Below are 22638 nucleotides of genomic sequence, written 5' to 3' on the forward strand. Positions count from 1 at the left end.
TGCTCGTCCATCATGCCCTCGCCAGCTTCGTCTTCATCATCGTCGTCCGTCCCGTTTCTCGTCCTCCTGCTGCTGCTCCTTCCCTCCGCCACGAGCGCGACTCCTCGAGGAGGAGGAGGAGGAGCCGCGCTCGAATGTGGACCGGGAAAAAACGCCGAGTGTCCAGGTGACACGCGCGCACCAACACGCACACACGCATCTATAAATGCCGAACCGCGCACATATTAAATCGGAGACGCAAACCCGGTCGCGTCCGAAGACGTTCAGGTGACCGGGGGTCACCTGGGTCTGGGTCGTCATGACGACCATGGATTTTGAAGGTCAGCCATGTTGTTTTGCCGCTTGCTATTTTCAAGATAATTACAAGCTCCACATGCAGAGGGCGAGGCTATGTGTGTGTGAAGCGAGAGGGATTTCTATGGGTGTTTGTGTAAAAGATGCATTACTCACGTGACAGGCACAGCCTCGTGCAGATGTTGTGAGGAGACAACGCCCATCTTGATGGTGTTGAAGAACTTTGGTGGCAGCCACCTGACATCTGAACAACAACAAAAAAACTTTAAAAACGGATTTGTTTACTGTTTATTGTATATGTTGAATTGCTCCATGTACAGCACTTTGTATTTATAGAGCACTTTCAAACAGCCATCGCTGCATACAGTCGAGTTGAGAACTACAAGAAAACAAAAAAAATATTAGGGCGCCAACTCACTTCCTGTAGTCTTTGCTCACTTCCGGTGCACGTTGGGTCATTACAAGGCGATTGAGCTCACAAGCCTAACATTAACAGCCAATCATATCCACACACACACACACATCTGTGGCAGGAGTGACTGTTTAACGACTTGTGCTTGTATTCTTTTTTTTTTTTACAGATGCGTCATTGAAGAAGAGCGACCTGCGGGTGTGCGACGCAGGCACTTGTCGTTTTGGTGGGACGTGCCGCGAGAACGGCGCCGACATCAAGTGTGTGTGTCACTTCCAGGTTAGTGCCATTGCCCGAAACCTTTGGCTTGTTTGGCTGTGCGGGCAACCGAGCGTGCGCGTGCCGTCTTTCAGTGCCACAAGAAGTTCCTACCCGTGTGCGCCTCGAACGGAGACACCTACCAGAACGAGTGCTTCCTGCGGCGGGCCGCCTGCAAGAAGCAGCGGGCCATCAGCATCGTGGCCGAGGGAGCCTGTGACCATGGTAACACGGACACACACACACACACACATGTCCACGCATGTGAGTAAGAATGCTCATGGTGGCGTCTCCGGCTCATTGGTTGCCTCTATCCGACTAGCAGATGGAGCATCGGGATCTGGAAATGGAGGTACATGAGCACTCAAATGTCTTAACATCACACACTTGTCTACACGCACGGCGACACACTGTGTGTGCATGTGGAACGCCACGTGATGACAAGTCGTGCGTGTGTGTGTGCACGTGTAGATGATGATGGTTCTGGCAGCAGCCACGGCAAAAAGACATCCAAATGTGAAAACTGCAAGTTTGGTGCCGAGTGTGATGAAGACTCCGAGGACATGCTGTTAGTGCGCACGCTCACACACACACACACACACACACACACACACACTCAATCGCATATGGCTCATTGACCTACTCGTGTGTGTGTGTGTGAACAGCTGCATGTGTAACATTGTGTGCAATGGCCACAATGACAACCCGGTGTGCGGCAGCGACAGTGTGACGTACGAGACGCCATGTCACGTCCGCGAGGCATCCTGCCTCAAACAGATGAAGATCGATATCCGGCACGTGGGACGTTGCCAAGGTAACGTCGCACCAGACAACACGTTCGTTGTGCGCCATGATCATTGTGTACAGAGCAAGTGCGTGTCTAGGAGTTCGGCGTGTGTGTGCGTGTGCTTGTGAGTGTGTATGCAATGAAAGAAGAAGATACCGACCTCAATCTCAGCCTCTCTCCACATTGTTGGGCGGCTTGCTTTGGCTTTTTGCAGATTCTCGTAAGCGTCTTTCTCTTCTTCTTGTGCCTTTCAGACAGAAGCAGGAAGGATGACAGCGTCAAGACGAAAACAGACATCTTTGGTACGTCTTCCTGCTTTTTGTTTCCTATCATCATCATCATCGCCATCATCAAGTTGCTCTAATTCGTGCCACAGGCAAGTCAGGTGAGGGGGAAGGTTTGGCAGAAGGCTCCGCCTCCTGCCCCCCGGACCACGCCCTGATTTGCGTCCACGGCCAATGTGAGATGAGGAGCAACCAGGCAACGTGCAGGTAAGATGCATCATCGCATCCCAACATACTATTCCTTTTATGAACATGTCACGCACAGGTAACTGTCACGTGACCCCGATGTTAACGCATCTAACGTGTCACGTGTGAAATCGTGTCACGTACTGTAATTGTGTCACATGATCCACTCTCCGAACAAATGACATGACGCCCACGTTGCGCTAAATATTCCAGGTGCTCGGCGTCCTATGGCGGTCCTCGCTGTGACCAGCTGATGGATTTCAACATCCTCTATGTGGTCCCTAGTGGCCAGAAGCTGCATTACGTCCTGATTGCTGGCATCATCGGCGCTGTCCAGATCGCCATCATCGTGGCCCTCGTCATGTGCTTTACCAGGCAAGTGCACGCTTCAACTTGACCAAGTTTAACTAACTAGTAAAACCAGTGGTAGCCATGGTTGCAAATGTCCAGAAATGAAAAACATCAATTGGGTTTAACATGCACTTTGCATGTGTGTCCTGCAGGAGGTGCAACAAGGCCAAGCGAGGGAGGAGGCAGAAACAACATCTGGGTCACTTCCCGTCTGGAACGTCGTCCAGGATGATGTAGCATAGCGTAGCCTAGCGATCAGTCCTCGCTCGCTCCTTTTTTCCACTTGATCCACTTTTTCCACGGACACTTTTGATAACTCCACTTGTGGTGCCTCTTTTGTTTCCTCGTCCGATACTTTAAATTCCTAAAGGGGCCTTAGTTTTTTGCGTTTGCTTTTTTAATTTATAGTATCATTTTCTTTTCTATTTAAAAAAAAATGATTCTTTGATTTTCCTTCTGGAATTTTTTTCTTCTAAGAGGCAAGCGCAGACGAGCTCAGACACTGGAATGTGCCGAGGAACTGTTCGTTTTCTGGTTAGCTCGCGCGCTCAAGCCTCTTGGTTTTTGTTTACATTTTGAAAGAAGTGGCGCATTTTTGTGAGTCTCTTTTAGAATGTTTGTAGCTCACAATGTGGACATTTTTCCAACTTTATAAGGCTTTCCCCCCCCCCCCCCACGCTTTTGGAATTCACGAGTGCCAGCGGCTGCTAAAAGACACCGTGATTCGTTGGGGGACACGAGTGATGCAGCTGACGTGCTCCAGGGGGTGCTCTCATCAACTTTCTTGTCATGTCACATGAACACGCAGCTTTGGTTTTTCTACATTTTCCAGTCTTCAGGTCCAAACTGCAACAGGTTTCTGGAAAATGTGTTTTTCCATGTTTTGCCAAGATGAGAATTGAAAGATTTTTCATCCACTTTTTGTTGTTGGTTCTTTTGGAAATTTTCGATGTCGGTACCAAGTGTCCTTGTTGCTTGTGTTCATGTGTTAGCGAGCGGTTCCGGTCCTGGTCCCGGTTGTGGTCGCACTGTAGTTGTTGCATGCTGCCGTCGAGTGTCGCTGTGGTTAGAATGTTGTTGAATTAAATCACCATGGTAACTCATCAACATGTGCTTTGATTGGTCGCTGAAATGAGTGGCCACATCTCTGGCCCACAGAAGAGGATGACGCAAGCGCTCCTCGCAGGTCAAAGATGAGTGCGTGTGGTGGTGGTTGGGAGGGGGGGGGGTTGACGGATAATTTTAGGTGTCAGCTGGTGTGGGAAGTCCCCCCGGCTGTCTCCCCATGGTCAACATTCCACCCCCCCCCCCCCGGATTCCTCTTGGTATTCTTATTCATCTTCATCATCTTATCTGTCTCTGAGTCATCTGGAAGGAGACCAGGTCAGCAAGTCCACTCACCCAAGGAAATGGCCAGTGAGGGGGGTGAGGGGGATTAGTCGGGAAAAGGTGCCGCTGATAGATGGACGCTCAGGGGCTTTTTGGGTGGGGGTAGGGGGTATATATGTGTCATCTGGGTAATTTTCGACCTCTGAGTTGTCGGTTAGTCTGTCCGAACGGGACTAAGCATGTCAAAATTGAGAAAAAGTAATTGAATAAAGATCTGCAAGCAAGTGACATTCAACTCAAGCAACGTGCTGCTCTGAAACTGCTGGGGAGAAGGGCAACTCTCTGACAAGGGCTCAGAGTTTATCAGTCAATCTTCAAAACTGTAAATTCTACAAGAGCCACAACCAATTTGTTCATGGAAAACAAACCCATTGTCAAATTAAGGAACAACTATTTTGAACATTGATGAATGCAAGAGAGAGGGAACTATGGTCTCATGTGAATAAAACAAGAATTCAAAATCAGCTAAATTGATTTAAAAATTATAGATTGTTTGAGTCCTGGTGAATTGCTGAAATGTTCCTGTAAATTCCCACAGAGTTCTCAACTTGTAAAATCTCCTGGAATTTTGTCGCAACAGCAAAACTCTTCAGAATAGCTGCACACATACGCGCGCTACCTCCTCCTGCTGTAAAAAGAGCCCATGTCATTTCCTGTTCTCTCTTTGGGGTTGTCAGTGCCCCCACCCACTTTGGCCCCTCAGGTGGTGGAGTCTGTGAGCATGCGTCTGTCCCACTGTGGCGACGCGTGCCCTCTCTACCGTCTCACCCTCTTGCCAGATTGGCACTGCAATCGCGCGGAGGCAGCATGGCGGACAGCTCGGTGTGCGGCGGCGAGGACGCGGCCGGCGTGGCGGCTCTGCTGGCGCGCGTGGCCGGCCTGATGGAGGGCGTGCAGGCGACGCAACAGCGCATGGAGGAGCGGCAGCTGGAGCTGGAGAGCACCGTACGCGCCATCCAGGCCGGCGTCGCCAAGCTGGCCACAGAGCAGGCCAGCAGCGCCACCAGCCTGGAGAAACTTCTGGAGAAGACGTGCAAGGTCAGCAGGCACGTCAAGGACGTGCGGGTGCGCGTGGAGAACCAAAACCTGCGCGTCAAGAAGGTCGAGGCCACGCAGGGGGACCTCCTGGCCAAGAACAAGTTCCGGGTAGTCATCTACCAGGTGAGCGACTCGGGTGGGTAAGAAGCCGATACTGCGTCCTCAGTTGGTCAAATGAGGAGACAGTGTTCAAGTGAGCGCCTGTCTTCCCGAAGATACAAAGTTACAAGAGCATCTATGGCCGCATCCGATAAGCCTAAACTCTGCCTGGAAATGTTTCCACGGCCACTTTTTATGAGCTTCTTGTCACTTGGGTGGCAGGATAGCTGGAGGCGATGTCAGCCCACTTTGCCCGAGAGGCAAATTTAGGGACCGAAGACCTATACAAATGAAGCTCAGCCTTGCCCTCAGCATTGTTTCTGATTGCGACAATCCATCGAGTTGAAATGAAATGCTCGGAATCGAAGTGCCCCTCGTGAATTGTCTTCACTTGATGGAAGCGCACATCCAAGACCAAAAGTTCATCTCGGACCTAAAAAATTAGTGGTGTTCAAATGGCCTGCTGACCTTTGACCTCTCACATGAAGCGTCATCATCCCTGCTCGCCGAAACTTGGCAAGCGCGGAAGGTAACCCGATCGCCTTGTGCGATATGTTTAGCATCCTGCCGGCTGCGGCACTGAGCTCTGCCAACAGGTGCCGTCCACTATTTAGGGAGGCGTGCGCGCCACCTGACACGCTGCTCCGTGCCAGCGCCTCCAATTTAAGGCCAAACCGGTTTAGCGCTTTTCAACACCAGCCTTCACACCAAAATCCCCATTTGCAAACGTGGCCATACAAAATGGAAGCTGCGAGCCGAGGAACATCGTGTTCTCTCGAACATGAAAAATACGGCGACGTCGTTTTTAATGCTTGTCAATGTTGGCATTCGTCCAGGTCCTTTAATTCTCGGGCCAATGACTCGATTGCAACTGGACTGTATGAGAGCATGTTCAAATGTCAATACTTGGCTACAAAAAAATATCTTTAAAATATTTTTCTTGTTGTGGTGTCTCAGGGCGAGCAAGAAGTGCGAGCAGTGACGCCAGGTCATGACGTGGACGGAGAAGTCCCGGGGGATAGCGAGGAGTCCAATAAGTTGGAGTGTCCTCCAGACTCAGATGATGAAGAGTACATGGTGGTGGAGGAAGCCGACGCTACGGCGGCGGCGGCAGGCGGGCGTCCCAAGAAGAAGACGGGCCTGACGCGCATGGAGAGCCTGAAGGCCACCTTCTCGCGGGAGAACATGAGCCGGACGCGAGACAGCCTGGGCACCAAAGTCAACAAACTGGGCGAGCGCATCGTGACGGCCGAGCGGCGCCAGAAGATCCGCCAGTCGGGCGAGCGGCTCAAGGAGACCCTGGCCAAGAACGTCCTCAGGAAGGACAGGACTGTTGCCGAGGGCCAGGAGGGGGTCGACCCCGCTGCCGACAACAATGCCGGTGCGGCTGCGCCCGTGCCGCCGCCCAAGGGCCGGCGCGGCGCCCCGGATGAACCCCGGCCGGAGGGGGAGGTGCACGTGTACGACATGAAACAGCTGTCGTAGTGGCGGCAAGCCTGCTGGGGGCGCAAAGTTGGCAGAACAATTGAGGTCATGTGACTCTCTGGACAGTCTTTAGCTAATCAGGCTTGTGTGTTGACATTGACAAGAACTTGCTTTATGCATGTGAATGATCGGGAACAAGATGGCGGGAGCAGCGGCGGCACTTCGTGTAGCGACTTGAGTTGAGCAAGAATGTGATTTGAGAGAATAAAGCATAAATGCAGCAAACAACAGCAGCAGCTTGTTTGGGGTTTTATTGACCTTTTGTCACGATGTCCTCTGAGTGCTTTTTTTTTTTTTAACGTATGGAGCTAAATTTGCGAAAATGTTTTGCTGCTTTACAAAACTGGGGTGACACAGGCACAAAGGAAACTGCTTTCAATGCAAAGCAACGTGCACGTAACACGAGATGCGTTCATTTGGGCCTACCTGGTGACGAAGCTTGTCGCTCTGCAATTTCTTCTGGCCTGTTGAAGAGACGAGGAAAGGGTCGTTGGGCTCGGTGACAGCTCCTCCCTTGCTTGGCTGGGTCCTCCATCGAATGCTTCGGCCTGTCTATAACCCTTGTGATACGCAAGGGGGCTTTTCCGCCCCAAATTGTGGATGGATTTTAAATTCACAGCTGAAAAGTATGTACTAAAACATTTTAATGGCAACAAAATTCAGCGTTCAGAATTTCTATTGAGAATCTGATGGCACAGATATGCTTCCATACATGACATCAGACAACAACTGACTGACCACTGCACACATTTCATTTCATCTAAATATTACAAAGAATCAACATGAAAGTTCTTTGATCTTTTTTGAGACGGTGTGCCTTGACCTTCCACGCCTTTTTTGTGGTCAACACCTGAACGGGCTCCGTCGCCAAGTACGTGTTGGTGCAGCTCAAAGTGCTTTGTTTTGCTTTTTACTCTGTGGCTGTGAGCATCTAAGCCATGGCTGGAATGAAGTACTGCAGAGACACGTCCTGGTGGAGCAGGATGAGATGAAGCACCGTCTGGTGGACGATGTCTGTGGGACAGACAAACGGCCCTCCTAGTAATTGGGCCTTTTCTCGTGAAATTGACATTCATACATACGTTCCTTCCAGTCTCCGCCCAAAAAGCAACAACTACAAATTCTAATGGGGCTTTTCATGAAAGAAAAGCTCAGACCTGCCAGGCTTATTGTGGCACAACATGATGCAACACTAAATCTGTGTAACTCAAACTTGGAACTTGCTTGTGTACCATTAAGACCCATTTAAAAACAGATAAACAAAGAAACTGCACAGAAACGACCCGATATTGATGGGCAGACAATGAACGACAATGGTGGTGCAGTAAGTTCTACTTACTGCATATGGCCCTGCTAGGGTTGACCTGCTGACCCATCAAGAACTGCTGCAGCTTCCTGATGTCCACGCGGGCCTGCGCCATGGCATCCGGGTCACGAGGTGACCGCGATCCCCCATCTTGGGAGGTGTGGTCACCTGCCAGGACAAAAGAGGTGAAACATGGGTCATGTGACCACAGACTAATTTCCACTGGCGGTTTTACCCCAGTGAGGGTTTCCCAGGTCTTTGAAGTGAGTGGTGACGGACACGAGGTCCGTCTCGATCTTCAGGGTCATCTGGCCGCTCAAGTTGGCCTCCACCACCTGATGCGCGCAAGCACAGACACAATCGGTCACAAAGCCGTTAACTTCTGTGTGTGTGCAGCAATGATAGCGGTGGTGTTCCTTCACACCAGGAAGTTGGAGAGGTTCTTCATCCTATCCACCACGTTCTTCATGGTCTTGAGAGGCGGCAGGTAGACACTGACCTGGCAACCGCACAACACGTCAAACGGGAATCCAACGCCAAAAGGCACGCACCCCAGCGGCGGGCGGTCGCGCACTCACGTCAAAGTCAGGCAAGCTGGGCTCTTTGAACTCGTGCCACAGTCGTCGAGGAACGACATCCACAGGAACATCATGCGTCACCACACGGTTGACGCTGGACATGGTGGGCTGCATGGGCGGGAAGTCATCGTGTTACTGGCCTGATGATCACGCTGCGTGTAGTTAATTCAGTCAACTGTCACAATTGCCGGCTGCTGGAAACTCAAGTAACTTTTTTTCAGATTCAGAAAACTTTATTTATCGCCGTGGGGCAACTAGAGTTGTGTATTGTGTTTTGGTTCCCAGAATGCACTGCGTGGTGTAACACATTTAATTAATGAGGTTGCAAGAAAATTAATCCTTGTCATACGTGTGTATTGTATTGTATTGTATTGTATATGCTGCTTTGCGACTGACTGACCAGCTCGGCAGCGACGGTGAGGCAAGGGCAGTGCTTTTTGGTCAGCTTGACTTTGACGCTTTTGGCATTGTGGACGGTCCTGAGGGCGCGGAAGATGTTCTCCGGCGTCACCTCAAGACAAATCTCATTGTCCTGGGAGCTCACGCCCTCCATCTGGTACTCGTCAAAGATGTTGGCCTGGGAGGAGGATGACACGCGTGTGTGTGTGTGTGTGTGGGGGGGGGGGGGCGCCAACGGGGGCGCAAGTCGGAGGGGCGCCATTACCTGTGCCAGCTCGCACCACATGGCCACGCCTCCGCTCGCCACTTTGCCGCAGAGGACAAAGAAAAGATGATCGGGCGTCAGACGCAGCGCGCAAGTCTTGGTCAGCTTGGAGATCGTGCTCACCACTCCTGTAACAACATCAAATACATTTTTGGGAGATTGCTTTCCACATGATTTGTTTAAGAAAGCACATATGTAAATTGGAATGTTTTTGATTGAAGTAGTGAGTTTGTGCCTCCTGTAAACGCCATTGCGAATGATCATTGTGGCTCTTTTTTTGCACCGTCACTGTTTTTTTTTCTGTTTTATTTCTTTAAGATCAAAGTGAGCATGAACGAGTTCCTCTCCATACAGTATTGTCAATATGCTGAACAAGTTAACAATCAAGTGAACCGGTCTTGGTTTTGAGAGCACATTTTGAAGTACTTGGTCTTACTCGTCTATTTGGTCTCGATAAATAGTGAGTGTGGTCTTGAGCAAAGCATTGGCTTCCTCACTACTTAAATGCCTCTTGTCGGTTGATTCTTTTAGTTTAACTCTTCAATGGGGCTCCGAAATACTGTAAGTAGTAAATTTGGGTCGACTTTAACACGCCTGAACTGAAGTCAAACGTAAAACCCACGCAACATAGGAGCCCAGTAAAAAGCAAATGGGGCTTTTAGTTTCCAAGCAAATGTTCTTACGCGTGAAATGGTTGAGGCAGGCCACGTCAACAATCTTCCCTCGAAATTTCATGGCCAGCTTAACACTCCAAAATGTTCCCAAAGTCAACTTCAACCAGCGTCACAGTTCAAATTGTTATTTGCCGGTCAACTTGTTTGGACTTCCCGCTACGGCGCAGCCATAGTCTCGGTCCGTCCGCGTTAAAGATCCGCCGGAAACGGAAACAGGGTACACCTTCTCTTTTGATAATATTTAATTCAGTTTTACGCAACCCACTTCCACAAACTACCGTAGAAATGTTACATGAGGGATTTCACAAATTAGAAACAGAAAAACAATGTATTAAGTTTTTATTGTTTTGTGGGCAAAACTTAAGCGTTTTGTCTTTAACTGCGTAAAATACAACAAGACACATTCTCTTTATTGTTTGTATTAAACATGGCGATGTGTTGAGCCAACACTCAAGTAGACAGGCAGCCAAAAAACAAACAGAACAATAAACCCGTCTTGACACCAGATGGCTGGAGTGAAGGTCCACACGAGGGCGCTGTAATCTCTCTGTCTGACTGGCTCTCTTTCAGGCTTTTGCAGTTCGGCGGGATGTTCAAGTGCAGGCATGTTGAGTTGAGTGTGGACATAAACAATCTGACATCAAGTTTTACAACACGCTCTCACTCACAGACACACTATAAACACAAACATTTTCATTCTTATTTCAAATCATATTTGACGCAAAGCCTTCTCAAAGTTTGAAGGAGATGAAGCAGAAGGACATCAAACTTCAAAGCGTTTGGAGGTCAAAGGTTGACTTTCTGGAATGTGATCCCATGATCACATGATCCCCTCATCATGGACAGTCTTCAAGGCACACTTCTTGCTTGCACCAGCGGGTTCAACAGTAGGTAAAACATCATTTGAGGTAGCAAAAGCTGAATCATTGTCTGGTGAGCAAAACTCTTTAGAAGTTCTCCAGAGGTTCTTCTTAATTTTGTTTTTCTGTTTTTCAGGCGTTATTGAGTTTTTGTCAGAAGTTGAGTGGCGTGGGATCTTTGCTCTCCTCCTGTCCTTCGTCTGCTGTTCCTTCCTCATGAACCAGGCGAGTCAGGATATCGAAGAGGCGCCGGTGGATATTCCAACTTTCTCCTTGTCCTCGTTTGTCCACACCGCCGGACTCAGAACATTCCTGCACCGTCCTTTGCAGCTCCACCTGCTCCAGCACGGAAGAAGAACATGCTGAGCATGAAGATGATCAAGAAGAGAGGAGTAGGAGGAGAAGCACAACCACCTGTAGGGGGAGCCCCGCTTTGGCGCCAAGCAGTGTGGGAGAAAACCACAGCCTGAAGATCTTCTCGCAAATCACCTGATCAACGATGAAAACAAGAGCAAAATTGCTGATGGTCATTGTCGGCTTTGTTGGTTCCAATCGTTTTCACTCCACATTCATCCGATCGGCATCCTGATCAGTTTGTACACGACGACTGACGATTGATCAGCGATTAGCGACCTGCAGGTTGGTGTTGGCGCGCTGTCCGCGGCAGCGTCGCGTGCTGAGGTCGCACGACGACACGCAGTCAAAGAAGTTACAGTCGTCGTCACTGCTGCACTTCTGGTCCAGGATCTCCTCCATCTTGGGCTGGAAGAAGGCCATGTCCACGTCAATGGCCACCACCTGATCGACAGCACATGTCAGCATTGCAATGTGTCCTGATTATTGATGATTTCAGCATTTGCACAACAATGACAATATTAATAACAAGAAGTGGAAGCAGAAGAAGAATGCTGACGGTGAGATCATTCCTGATGGCAAAGTTCTCTGGCTTGACGTCACACAAATGCACTTTGTGCGTGAAGTCGTGGTCGAAGTGTTGCACCATGTCCAGGAAGCTTAGCGCGATGCGGTGGACCTTGTGCCGGGCGGCCCTCGCCCCCCGACGGCCTGACCGAGCGACCCCCGCCGCCGTCTGGTCCTGGTCCAAGGAGAAAATGTTCTGATCCCAGGCGTGGCCCGCCGACAAAGACTCCACGGCGTAGAAGTGCCCGCACGAACCTAAGACTTTGGACACATGCGCGCTCAGGTCCTGCAAAACTCTGCGCCAGGAGAAAGACGAGAGGAGAAAGGTCAAAAGTTGGGCATGAATGGGCGGGCGAACGCGGCTTGCGGCGGAGCACCTCAGGAAGGTGTACTCGTCCTGCTGCAGTAGCGACCACAAGGAGGTCAGCTCGCCTCTCGAGTAAACCTTATCCGAGGTGCTCAGGTTGACCAGGGAACTGGCTTCTTCCTGTCTTTTGTCGTTATCATCTTCCCCCTCCTCGGTCAGTCCCAGCCAGCGACGCACCTGACCAGACAGTCAACACGAGCAGATTGGACCTGTTGACTATGACTTGGTAGAGTGTTGGCTGGTTTCCAGTCAATCGCACGGAGACAAACCAGCAATCTCGTTTTGTCCTTCCATGAAGCTAACATGCTAACACACTAAGACAAAAAAAAATATGGTGTGTTGAATTTACTGTTTCATTTCGTCAAGTGCTTGGATGAAATCATAGCATCTGGATCATGATATGTTTTCTGGATACCCTACTAACCTACTTAAAAAAGGTATTTGGATCCAGATCCAGATGCTTGTATTTGCATGTTTTTGGAATGTGTAATGGAAAAAAAAAACACCATGCTGTTTCTGTTCTGAACCCCACTGCGCATGAAAGTGAGTGCTACGGTCCATGTACCTCCACCGTGGCGGAAAGTAGAATGTCCAGAGGAGACGAGTCCTCAGTTGCGTCTTGCTATCAGGAAACAAGAAACGGACATGTTTAGCCCCCGTGGACCACTTCCTCTTTGTCATCTTCTTATCCTACCGGGTAATTGAGAGCTCCGAGTGGCTGGTAGGAGGACAAATTCTCCAGCTTGGACTTTAGGATGACGGGCCGCCCCCTCCAGCGGACCTCCATCACCTTCTTGCCGCTGCGGTAGTAGAGACAGCGCTTGTACTCCACCAGGCCGCCGAGGCACAAGTCGGCGCACATGTCACCCGCCGCCGAGCCCGCCGCAAAGTCTCCGCACTGAGCCGCAAAACAAAGAAGGACACCAGAGAAGCCGTTATAGCGCACATGCAGCCTGGACAGCTGGACTCGGTGGCCATCAAAACGGGGGGGGGGGGGGGGGGGGGAATGTCATGGCCAACATTTTCTCTTCAGCTGCGAGAATGTATTCACCACACTGGACTTTTTACACATTTGATGTTAAAGCCAATACATGTACTTGAGTTCGTCTTGAGTCACACATCAAGGTAAGGAAACAGAAAATGTCCCCAGTCAACACATCCGCTTCAATCGTCCGTCAATGGCAAAACACGGACACGCCCGGCGGGACTTTTCCCCATTTGCCGGGCTCTGTCCGGTGGCCCCCGCGGGGTCTGCTGCGCTCCGTCATGTGGAGACATGAAGGTGGAAGCCATGAAATGTGCGCCATAAATAGTCTGGAATGTCAGAGACGTGCAGGGACAGAGCAAAGGAAGACGCAGCTGCTGCTTTCCCACCCGCAATAGACAAGCGGCCACCTTCTGACAGCCTCCTCTTCCAATACGACTTAATGTAGTTCCAAATACAGATGCTAGACTGCTTACAAACATTCAACTCGGGAACATTTGGGAGAGAAGACCTTTTCTCGTGTTGTGCGAGTTGTGTGAACAATTTTCGGCAAACTGTGGCGACCGGCACTTGCGTACTCAACTTGCATGTGCCATTTGAGAGCAGAAGGGGAGCGCCGAGAGGATGCTTCAACATTCCTTCAGAGCGACGCCTTCTTCATCAAAAGCTTTGTCCGATTTTCAAGAGAGCCTGAAAGTTCAGTTCAGGTCAAGGCACAAGGGAAGATGGGAACTAGTGAGGGGGGGGGGGGGGGGGGGGGGAACACAAACAACCTTGCAAAGAACATGTTGGATCGTGCACAGGGTTGGGCTCTTTATTTTGGTCAAATAGGGATGCACTGAGACCAATAATGAAAGGCTGAAAACAAAAGTTGGCTTCTTGCTTTCTCCGTTCTTTAAAAGCGCTTTCCCACCCAAAAAACAGACAAAAGGAGCTTTTTTTGGAAAAAAGAAACTAAAATAGTGACTTTTGACCCATATTTTTTTTCTATTGTGATCATCTGTTCTTATGACCGCGACACGCTCTTTCTACTACTTTCAGCTGCACATGCTTCATATCCCACATATAATATACTCTGTCAGAATCAGGTGCTTAACTCGTCGACGAGCCGAGTTTCACCTCCTGATCTTTCTCTTCCACTCAAAAGCTGTGCTGATCTCTCATGTCATCGTCTAGGGGTATCTGCTCATTATGACAGTGCTTGACAAACTTGATCCTAACCAACTGGGTGAGACCCTCGTTCACGCCCACCTGCTAAAAAAACAGATCGACATCCATGGCAACCAATGGTAGGATGCCATTTGACCAATAGGAGCGTTTGTGAGTTCATTTAACCTTCAATGGTGCAAAGGTCTGTCATGCTGTCAGTAGGAAAAAAACAAACAAACTTCCAAGGACAGAAGAAGTCAAGAAGACTTTTACTGGTCTTTGCAAATGAGCGGGACTCACCAGTCGGTGCAGGATCTCCTTGCTGGCGGTGTCGGTGCAGCTGTCAGAGAGGAAGTCGACATGGAACAGAAGCAGGAGGCCGCTGAGCACCAGCCATGACACCAACCAAGCCAGCAGCAATGCCAAGGTCACGCGCCGCCAGCGAACGCGAACCGACAACATGGCGCTGCGCCCGTTTCTGTGTTGAAGAGAGATGAGCAGGTTCAGCGGCGTCTGGTTAGACGATAACTAGCGGTTTGTTGTCATTTAGAGATATTGTGGTGTCACGAAACTACGTTGAAATTAATTCAGGAGCTTCAGTTACTGAAAAGTAGTGCTTTGCCTCCATCTTGTGACATCTGGGTCTCAAGAATCATGTAGATGCGAGTGTATTGCTTTGCTGTAATTTTATGATATCTATAGGCAATTAAATCCCTTTCTTTGGGGGGAGGGGTAGCAAATTACCATCTGATTGTTGCTCTTTGTGGCAGAGCGGAGTCTCTGTGGTTGGCCAAAAGTGGGGGAAAAGATTAAGCGCCGGCCAAATCAAATTGTGTGGTGGGCTCAAAGCTGTCGGGAAGCAGATGGGAGCGATCCAAGGTGAAGCTGAGAAGCCGGAGCGTGCACATCAGCTCTCTCTCTAAGGACCTCAAGTAGAACGACAACCACCACCTGCTGGCCGCACTCACTTTGGGAAAAAGAAGTAAAATATGGACGCCAGTGGACGATACGTTTTCTTCATCTTCTCGTGCTGGCGTGCTGCTCGGGTTCCAAGAAGGTGACCGAACGAGACCAGGAGGTTCTGCCACTTGACGGGATGGGTCGGATTCGCCAAGGCAGACAAATGACAACCGGGAGGAGTTGTGTTGGGTCGTGACCTCCCCCCAAAGCTTTCGACGAACACCGAGAAGATCTGTGATCTGAAGGTTTGCTTTCACCAACATCCCCCAAAGGTCTCGACGAGTCCACTTGTCACAAAGTCAAATGGGGAGCAGAAAATGTTGTCCAGCGCACCACGCCATGTATTCCAGCGGTGACATTCCACATTTTGTCCTGGTCTGGAAAGTTACAGCTTAAGGTTCTTCCTGTGTAATGTGCAGCAACAGCAGGAACTTCGCGTTGAGAGCCAAAATTCCTGAGAACATTGGAGCAAGACCGCCCAGATGTTCTGCCTCCTCCTCCCCAACCACAACTTGGTCAGAGGATGCTCTCACAGGTCACCCTTGACTTTTACCCGCAGTGCAGACTGTCAGGCTGCCTTGGAATGCTGCAAACCGGCTTTCCCGTGCGCATGTATGATTGCGTGTGCATGTTATGGCATGCCTCCTTCTCCCCGGAGGTGACTTACCCTTTTTTGCTCCCGTTGCGCCCCCACATGGGAGGCTGAGGGTGTGTGTGTGTTTGTGTGTGTGTGCTACGTTGTGTTCTTGAGGCAGGTAAGCCCTTCACCCCAAGACCAACACACGACTACACTTCCCCCTTCTTGTTACCACGGCTACAAGTCCATTCCACTTTGCGGGTATTTGCGGCTGCTTTGCTGATGTGTGACTGAAGTCACAAATGCGTAACAAACATTTGCAGACGTTTACATTGATTCGTATGCTTATATGCATGGTTAACTGTGTCATAAATTTGTACATGTTATCTGGAAACACCTGCATCCTCAAATGTGACTTTACTACAGTCCTGCCGTGCACGCACAAATGCGTGCGGCGATTTTGCCAAAATGTAGCTGAAGATTTGTATGTGTGTGGCCCCGTAGCTACAATTTGGGCCACAAGGGGGCGGTGATATTTTAACGCTAAAGCAGACAGATGACCCTAATGTTGTCTGGTTAGCGTGCACTAAGTTCACCTAGCGTTGCTCCTTTTTATTATTGCGTTAATGTCAATTTAATAAATGTTCAATAAATGATACTTTCCCATGCGTCAAGAGAAGGTGCAACCCGTCTCCAAAACACACAATCTTAACAAACGCCGGTGATGACATAAAAGGCGAAGAAAATAATGTTGGAAAACCCAAAGCAAAACACTAAGTGTCTACATTTACAAGATCATCGTCATAATCATCAAACCGCACAATTGAGACGTGTTTGAGTGGGAAAAAAATACTTTTGAGTGACGGCCAAATTTTCCTTCTTGGAATCTTCATTTTTAATCCATTTCCAGGTGATGTGATTGTTCTTAATGATGATCATTATGCAGGAGTTAAAAAAAAGCTGCGGATTTAAAGTGTTGGCCGCACACCAAACTTCACTTCTCGCCCCGCCTTGAGCACCGGATGATTGACAAGCTGGTCGACATATCACTGAGCCGACTGATAGACGTGAACCAGCGAGAACACGGAGGTCCGGCAAAGGGCGGTGCTAAGAAACATTGGGTGAAAGTTTGAAGTGTTGTGATTTGACGAAGCGTACACAACCTCAGCGGACACACTCTTTCAAAGTTAAAGAAAGGAAAGTAAGTTTTGGACATTTTAATTTAATTTGAAAGTTCATAGCGGATATTGATCGCGATGAGTTTGGGGTCGGCGAAAGTAGGTGCAATGTCGCGGTTTGGGAGTAGTTAAACATCCACAAAGTCAAAATTGGAGGTGCACCTTCGTCCTCGAAGCAACAAAGACGCAAGATGACGGCGGAAGATGTTAAGTACTTCACGCTCGACGACATCGCTGAGCACAATTCCGCCAAGTCCACTTGGATCGTCATAAGCCATAAGGTCTATGACGTCACCAGGTTCCTCGAGGAGGTGAGCGAGCGCTGACGCAAAAAAAACAACACGACACACAACTACTGACTGGTAATGCAGCAACAACTCCGAAATGACAAGAGTGAAATCTAGGCATCTACAAGAATACAATAAAACCTAAACAACGTTAACAACACAACTTCAATTCCAGAAGGACAATCTCGACAAAAAGTAACTTGTAGCACCATACCATACCGATTATTTGACTTTAAAAGTAACTCAGTAAAATTATTAATGAGTTGATATCAAAATTAACGCAGATTACAAATTCCTTTACTAGGTGCTATCAATAGATGCCGACAAGACCATGATACATAAAATTGACAACTAATTTTGCCAATACTGAATTGTAAGTACACATTTGTAAGAGTGACATTTCAGAATGGAGTTCAACCAATTTCCGGAACCACTTCATTACAACAAAGACAACTTTTTTTAAACTTAACATAATTGTTGTGATTTGAAAAAAATGTCTATGGATTTCACTTGACAAAATAAAATTGTCATTCAGAAAAAGTATTTCTAGACTTCACAAAACAAATATTTTTAAGGCAGCCTGTTTCGGCCTGACATGTTTAATTGTGAACATTGTCATGACAATCTTCAAATTTTCACATTGTTAATAAATATAATGATTCATTTTGCGGACCTCACAAAGTTAGTCACAAGCTTGAATGTGCTCCCATCCATGTTTTGTCTTTTTTTTTAATTTGTCCGGCATAGTTTTTGAAGCTAGATAACAAATTGAAAACAGCACAAAATGTGCAGTGTACCTTCATATTTTCTTAGAACAATTGCAACAACACAAGTCCAAGAACACAAGTGCTGCTAGTCGAAGGATTTGCTCAAGGTTGTCATCGGGCCTCCTCGGACGGTGACGCGGCGTCACTCGAGGTCGCTTGCGGTGACATCAGTAAGCGCCATTCATCATCGCGTGTATTTGTGTTTGGATAAGCGTTATCAAAGCCAGTGTTTTTACGAGCCGTTCAAGGTCCATCCGTGTGCATTGGCAGCACCCGGGCGGCGAGGAGGTCCTGAGGGAGCACGCGGGCGGCGATGCCACAGAGAACTTTGAGGACGTCGGACACTCCAGCGATGCCCGCGCCATCGCCCAGCAGATGTTCGTCGGGGAGCTGCACCCGGTACGCCGCCGCCGCCGCCGACCGCACAAGTGCACTCATGTGACGCTGTGTTTTATGCATATGTGTTTGTTGTGTGGATGCGTGTGCAGGACGACAGAGAGAAAGTGGCCAAGCCTTCGGTGAGTTTTCCAGAAACTCTGCCATGCTCTTTGATGACATCATCGGGGGTGTCATGATGACGAATAGCTGTTTGTTTTCCAGGAAAGTCTAGCGACTCATTTGGAGGAACAGCCAAGGTACCCGCACACACGCTCACACACGTGCGATCATGTGTACAAATCCACTCATGTCACCTTGTTTGTTGTTGGCAGCTGGTGGCCCAATTGGCTGATTCCGATGGCGGCCGCTGCCATAGTCACGCTGATGTATCGCATGTACACGGCTGAGGCAGAGATGTGATGTCGTCATTTGATGTTGCGGTCTGCAGCCATGACATCATCATCACGTTGTGTCATTATGTAAACACGTGGTATCGTGTCGGAGGCGTGGCCTCTCCCACAGGCTGCCGTGACGCTGGAGCGAAATCACCGCTGGAATCAAATCATATGGGGACAATCATCACTTTCTTTGTTTTGAATCAAGACAACATGGCAGCGTGGCAGGGATCATTGCTCGAAGCAGAACAGAACAGAAACAATAATGGAGATAATGGAGACCAGGATCAAGAATTACCTACTACTGTATATTAGTTCTCATAATCGAGCTCCACACATAGGCGTATTTTATTAACAGTGAGCACAAATTGTGAACAGAAAATAAGGAATGCTTTGGGTTTGTTTGTTTTTCAATAAATCACTTGCAAGTTAGGCCAGGAGGTAATATCCTGAGAGCTTTGAATCAACGGGACAAATTATTCTGCTGAATGTAATAGTGACCCAGGCCCACCAGGAAAATGCCAGCGCATCCAGATTGTCATTTTGGGCCAGGTAAGCATAAAAAGCCATTTTCAGGTGCAGAAATGAAAAGGAATGCATGATTTAATTGACGAGCCAACAAAAAAGTGACATCCTTCATGAATTCGGTTTTGTTCATTCATTTATTCTAATTTATTTCAAGATGGAAAGAACATTTTATTTTAGTTCTTTTTTTTCCCTCCATTCATATATGTATGCAAATGTATGCATCGATGCATACATGCATCCGGAGATGAAGTTGTATGTGCACTATTGGGTTCGTTCGATGTGTGCAAGTCTCCCTCCCTAACCTTTCAGATTAGAGTCTTCTGTAATGGTTTTACAAAGGTCAGGGTTTTCACTGGTTGGGATGTAGCAGCAGCCTGTGTTTAAAGGTCACCACGCCACACCATCACATTATCTCCCTGTCATTTCATAACAGTTTGTCTGTTTTTTTTCAAAGGTTCAACTCCTACGAGACTCAGTGTGACTGCATTTTCTTTAGCCGTGAAAGTAACGAGGTGGTGCAAGAAAAGGAGAGAGGCTAAAGTGGTTTACACACACCTAATACGGTTTTTTTGTCCTGCGGGGGATTTTGGCATCTTGATGTCAGCAAAACCAAATGAAATCAACACTTGATAGACATAAGCCAGGGTTGGGCAACTTTTTCTTAACTGCATTTGTAGGGTAATTTAAACCAACCACCGTACTACGCATGAAGCAAAAATTCGCACAACAATAAATTAAAAGTGAAGACAGTAGCAAGCACAACTCTGTAAAACTGACCTGGTAGTCATGCCAGCAGTCTTTCAAGATCTGAGATGAACCCTGCAGCTTGTCTTGAAAAACGGTTTTAAATTGTTGATTTATTTTTTTGTCCGATAATATAAGTAGGCCTAATGAAGGGACTAGGCTACAGCGCCCTCTACTGCACTGTAGAATGTTTGCAGCAGATTTGTCAGGCTACAATCCTTGATTAGCTTGCTATCAGGATCCTCATAGATTTAAGAACCACATTACGCAAAATATTACCAAAGTACCGTCATTCTGTAGTGTAATTTAGATCAATAAAAACATGATCAGTCTCGTCTTTCAACAAGCATTTACATTTATTTAGGTGGAAACAAACTGCACAGGGAAATTGTTGAAGTAAAAGGTGTTCTCAACTTTTGATGCCAAATTGTGGTAGTGAGAAATTGTATTGCCACACCGTACACGCACACACAAAGATTCTTATTTAGGTAGTGATGTGGATTAGCATTGCCCTTTGTGGAGCTGACATTCAACAATTGGACTTAATTAGCAGTGCTGAGCCTATCGCTGACCTTTTGTTATGCAACCTGTCAATGAAAACCTTTCTGTTGACTTAAATGGAGGATGATATTTGTTTAGGTAGTCACAGGTCCCCCATTCAAGTCGTTTTCTCCATACTATTGTATGTCTTCATACAATAGACATTCCGCGAGAAATCATATCCCAGTAGTGAGTTGATGGACCTTCAGTGTAGTACTACGTTGTGCCACAATACGCCTCAGAGCACTGTGGTCGACGGGAAGAATTGCAGTGTTATTAACAACATGAAGAAGAGGCAGAGAGGGCCCCCTAACTACACTCCAATAATCGCTGAGCCAAGTTAAAAGTGACAATAAATGTTTGAAATAGTTATCTTTTTAAGAAATATGGTCTTACATTTCTTATGGTCCGAAATTGCATCATCATTCATGCAACCCGGTTCCTGAAATATTTCTAGCCATCTAAAGATGACTCGGCAGAAATGTCAAGCTAATTGGTCTGACCTTTGCGCTACCAAAGTTTTAAGGTGAAGAAGCCTTATTTTAAAACTTTTGTGTTACATATTTTGTCAACGTTCACAGCCATAATGGAGTGTAACCCCGTCACCCAGATGAGCAGGAAAAGATGAATTCATATCAGAATGTTCTTTTGCTTGTTCTTGATCAGGTAGCTTGGCAGCAAACACAGCTAATGTGTATCGTTGAGCAAAACCGGACTGTCTTTCTCTATTTACCGTTATACTGTCCTGAAACCCAATCAGTATTCAAATAAAATGGCGAGTATTTGTAATAGGGTTGTGCCGAACACACAAAATATATGACAAAAAGATTGCATAAAAATGTACAGTTTAATGGGTGTACTGGATGAACATCCATCCATCCATTTTCCGAACTGCCTTTATCCTCATAAGGGTCCCGGGCGTGCTGGAGCCTATCCCAGCTGTCTTTGGGCAGTCGTTCGGATATGAATATCTTGGAATGACCATATGTGAGAAAAAAAAACATTTTGTCTAATTGTTTTTACGTCTCTTGTTCGACTTATAAAAGCACCAGTTGCACCAGCCATCCAACAACAACCTGGACGCTGCCATTAGGGGGCAGTGCACAACCATGAAACAGTTCTTGTCCTCAGCTTGATTCCTTTGTTTCACAAATATCAGGATGATTTTATTTTTATGCGCGGGGGCGGTTGTCGGGGGGCGGGGGGGTGAGTTGGGGTGTCGAAAAGAATTTTCGGAAAACACAACAACACAACAGATTCAATTGACTTGATGCCATCTTTGGAGATGACAATGACCACGATGACTGACAATCTATTCAGAGCACACACATTTTTTTTTTTTTTTTAGCAAGCACAAAGTTTGGGGTTTTTGTTTTAGATAATTATTGTGTTAAGCTCATGATTTGTAGGCCTATTTCACAATTTCAGGATAAATTTTCGGTGTGCTGTCACAAAATTCATAATCAAGACTCACATTCTCTCTCTCTCTCTCTATATATATAAATATATATATATACACATATATATGTGTGTGTTTCAAAGGTGACATTGTGTAACTGTGTCTTATTGCCTTTCAGAATAGCTGATGTAAAAGAAGCAAAAATGAGAGCATGAAAGCTTCTTTGATGTGCGTGCACAGCTTTCGACGCTACTCACACACACACAAAAAAGAGTAAGACCATCACCCGTGCATTTCCGAGTGATTTGCTCCTGTATGTGCGATTGTGAGTGATGTTGGTGCCCACCGCCACAGGGAATTATAGTTGCGGTTGAGAAGCCTTTTCTGCGGCCACATTTGCGACTTATTTATCTTTTATTTGGATTCTTAATGAGTTCTTTCTCCCTTGAGACTTCTTCACCCACTGTCAGAAATATCTGATCTATTTATTGATTGGCGTCAATGTGTGTGCATTTGATTCAGTCTAATCCTGCTCAGCCAACAGGTTATTTTAACTCCCGCGGATACCTGAATCAATTGACAAATACTGTATAGGCCCCTGTGAACCGAAGATATGCAAATCTTTTTGATTTATTTATTTAACGCCGGCGATGACACATAAGTAGAAAATGTGAGCGCCTTCTCCCCCACCACCAGCCTTAATTGCGGCAGCATTTGTTTGCAGCAACCCCCCCCCCCACCCATGGCTCATTGTGTGTTTTCCACAATTCACTTGGGGATAACTCAATTTTCCTATTT

The 22638-nt window shown here is 47.6% G+C and overlaps 5 protein-coding genes across 12 annotated transcripts; 3 read left to right on the forward strand and 2 right to left on the reverse strand.

The window, feature by feature from the left end:
* Window positions 1-12: 12 nt before the first annotated feature.
* LOC127593405 (tomoregulin-1-like) lies at window positions 13-3675 on the forward strand. Of its 2 annotated transcripts, XM_052054842.1 has the most exons (10): window positions 13-166; window positions 876-985; window positions 1060-1189; window positions 1287-1316; window positions 1436-1532; window positions 1630-1778; window positions 2006-2053; window positions 2128-2242; window positions 2435-2596; window positions 2725-3675. In XM_052054842.1, exons 1-10 carry the CDS (start codon window positions 13-15, stop codon window positions 2807-2809), a joined length of 1080 nt encoding a protein of 359 aa, XP_051910802.1. In that variant the 3' UTR covers window positions 2810-3675. The 2 variants fall into 2 exon arrangements, with proteins under 2 accessions (XP_051910802.1, XP_051910801.1); XM_052054841.1 differs by having other exon boundaries at window positions 1290-1316; window positions 2435-3675.
* A 986-nt stretch (window positions 3676-4661) lies between these two features.
* cavin4b (caveolae associated protein 4b) lies at window positions 4662-6816 on the forward strand. Its single transcript, XM_052054843.1, has 2 exons — window positions 4662-5122; window positions 6056-6816. The coding sequence occupies exons 1-2, from the start codon at window positions 4769-4771 to the stop codon at window positions 6581-6583; spliced, it is 882 nt and encodes a 293-aa protein (XP_051910803.1). The 5' UTR covers window positions 4662-4768; the 3' UTR covers window positions 6584-6816.
* A 394-nt stretch (window positions 6817-7210) lies between these two features.
* Window positions 7211-10022, reverse strand: hus1 (HUS1 checkpoint clamp component). The gene is made up of 8 exons (XM_052054844.1): window positions 9815-10022; window positions 9132-9259; window positions 8868-9044; window positions 8468-8575; window positions 8314-8388; window positions 8125-8224; window positions 7923-8057; window positions 7211-7597 (listed from the first exon to the last, which is right to left on the reverse strand). The coding sequence occupies exons 1-8, from the start codon at window positions 9864-9866 to the stop codon at window positions 7515-7517; spliced, it is 858 nt and encodes a 285-aa protein (XP_051910804.1). The 5' UTR covers window positions 9867-10022; the 3' UTR covers window positions 7211-7514.
* A 105-nt stretch (window positions 10023-10127) lies between these two features.
* dipk1c (divergent protein kinase domain 1C) lies at window positions 10128-18690 on the reverse strand. 7 transcript variants are annotated; one of them, XM_052054834.1, is made up of 10 exons: window positions 15056-15683; window positions 14832-14936; window positions 14388-14565; window positions 12648-12851; window positions 12519-12575; window positions 11964-12130; window positions 11579-11882; window positions 11299-11463; window positions 11080-11154; window positions 10128-11001 (listed from the first exon to the last, which is right to left on the reverse strand). In XM_052054834.1, the coding sequence occupies exons 3-10, from the start codon at window positions 14547-14549 to the stop codon at window positions 10819-10821; spliced, it is 1317 nt and encodes a 438-aa protein (XP_051910794.1). In that variant the 5' UTR covers window positions 14550-14565; window positions 14832-14936; window positions 15056-15683; the 3' UTR covers window positions 10128-10818. The 7 variants fall into 7 exon arrangements, with proteins under 7 accessions (XP_051910794.1, XP_051910795.1, XP_051910792.1 ...); XM_052054835.1 differs by lacking the exons at window positions 14832-14936; window positions 15056-15683 and adding an exon at window positions 18549-18690; XM_052054832.1 differs by lacking the exon at window positions 14832-14936 and having other exon boundaries at window positions 15056-15700.
* LOC127593409 (cytochrome b5) lies at window positions 15817-19061 on the forward strand. Its single transcript, XM_052054845.1, has 5 exons — window positions 15817-17113; window positions 18127-18255; window positions 18345-18374; window positions 18457-18491; window positions 18567-19061. The coding sequence occupies exons 1-5, from the start codon at window positions 16994-16996 to the stop codon at window positions 18652-18654; spliced, it is 402 nt and encodes a 133-aa protein (XP_051910805.1). The 5' UTR covers window positions 15817-16993; the 3' UTR covers window positions 18655-19061.
* Window positions 19062-22638: the final 3577 nt, after the last annotated feature.

Source organism: Hippocampus zosterae, chromosome 20 (genome assembly GCF_025434085.1).
Source record: "Hippocampus zosterae strain Florida chromosome 20, ASM2543408v3, whole genome shotgun sequence".
NCBI classification, from domain to species: Eukaryota; Metazoa; Chordata; class Actinopteri; order Syngnathiformes; family Syngnathidae; genus Hippocampus; species Hippocampus zosterae.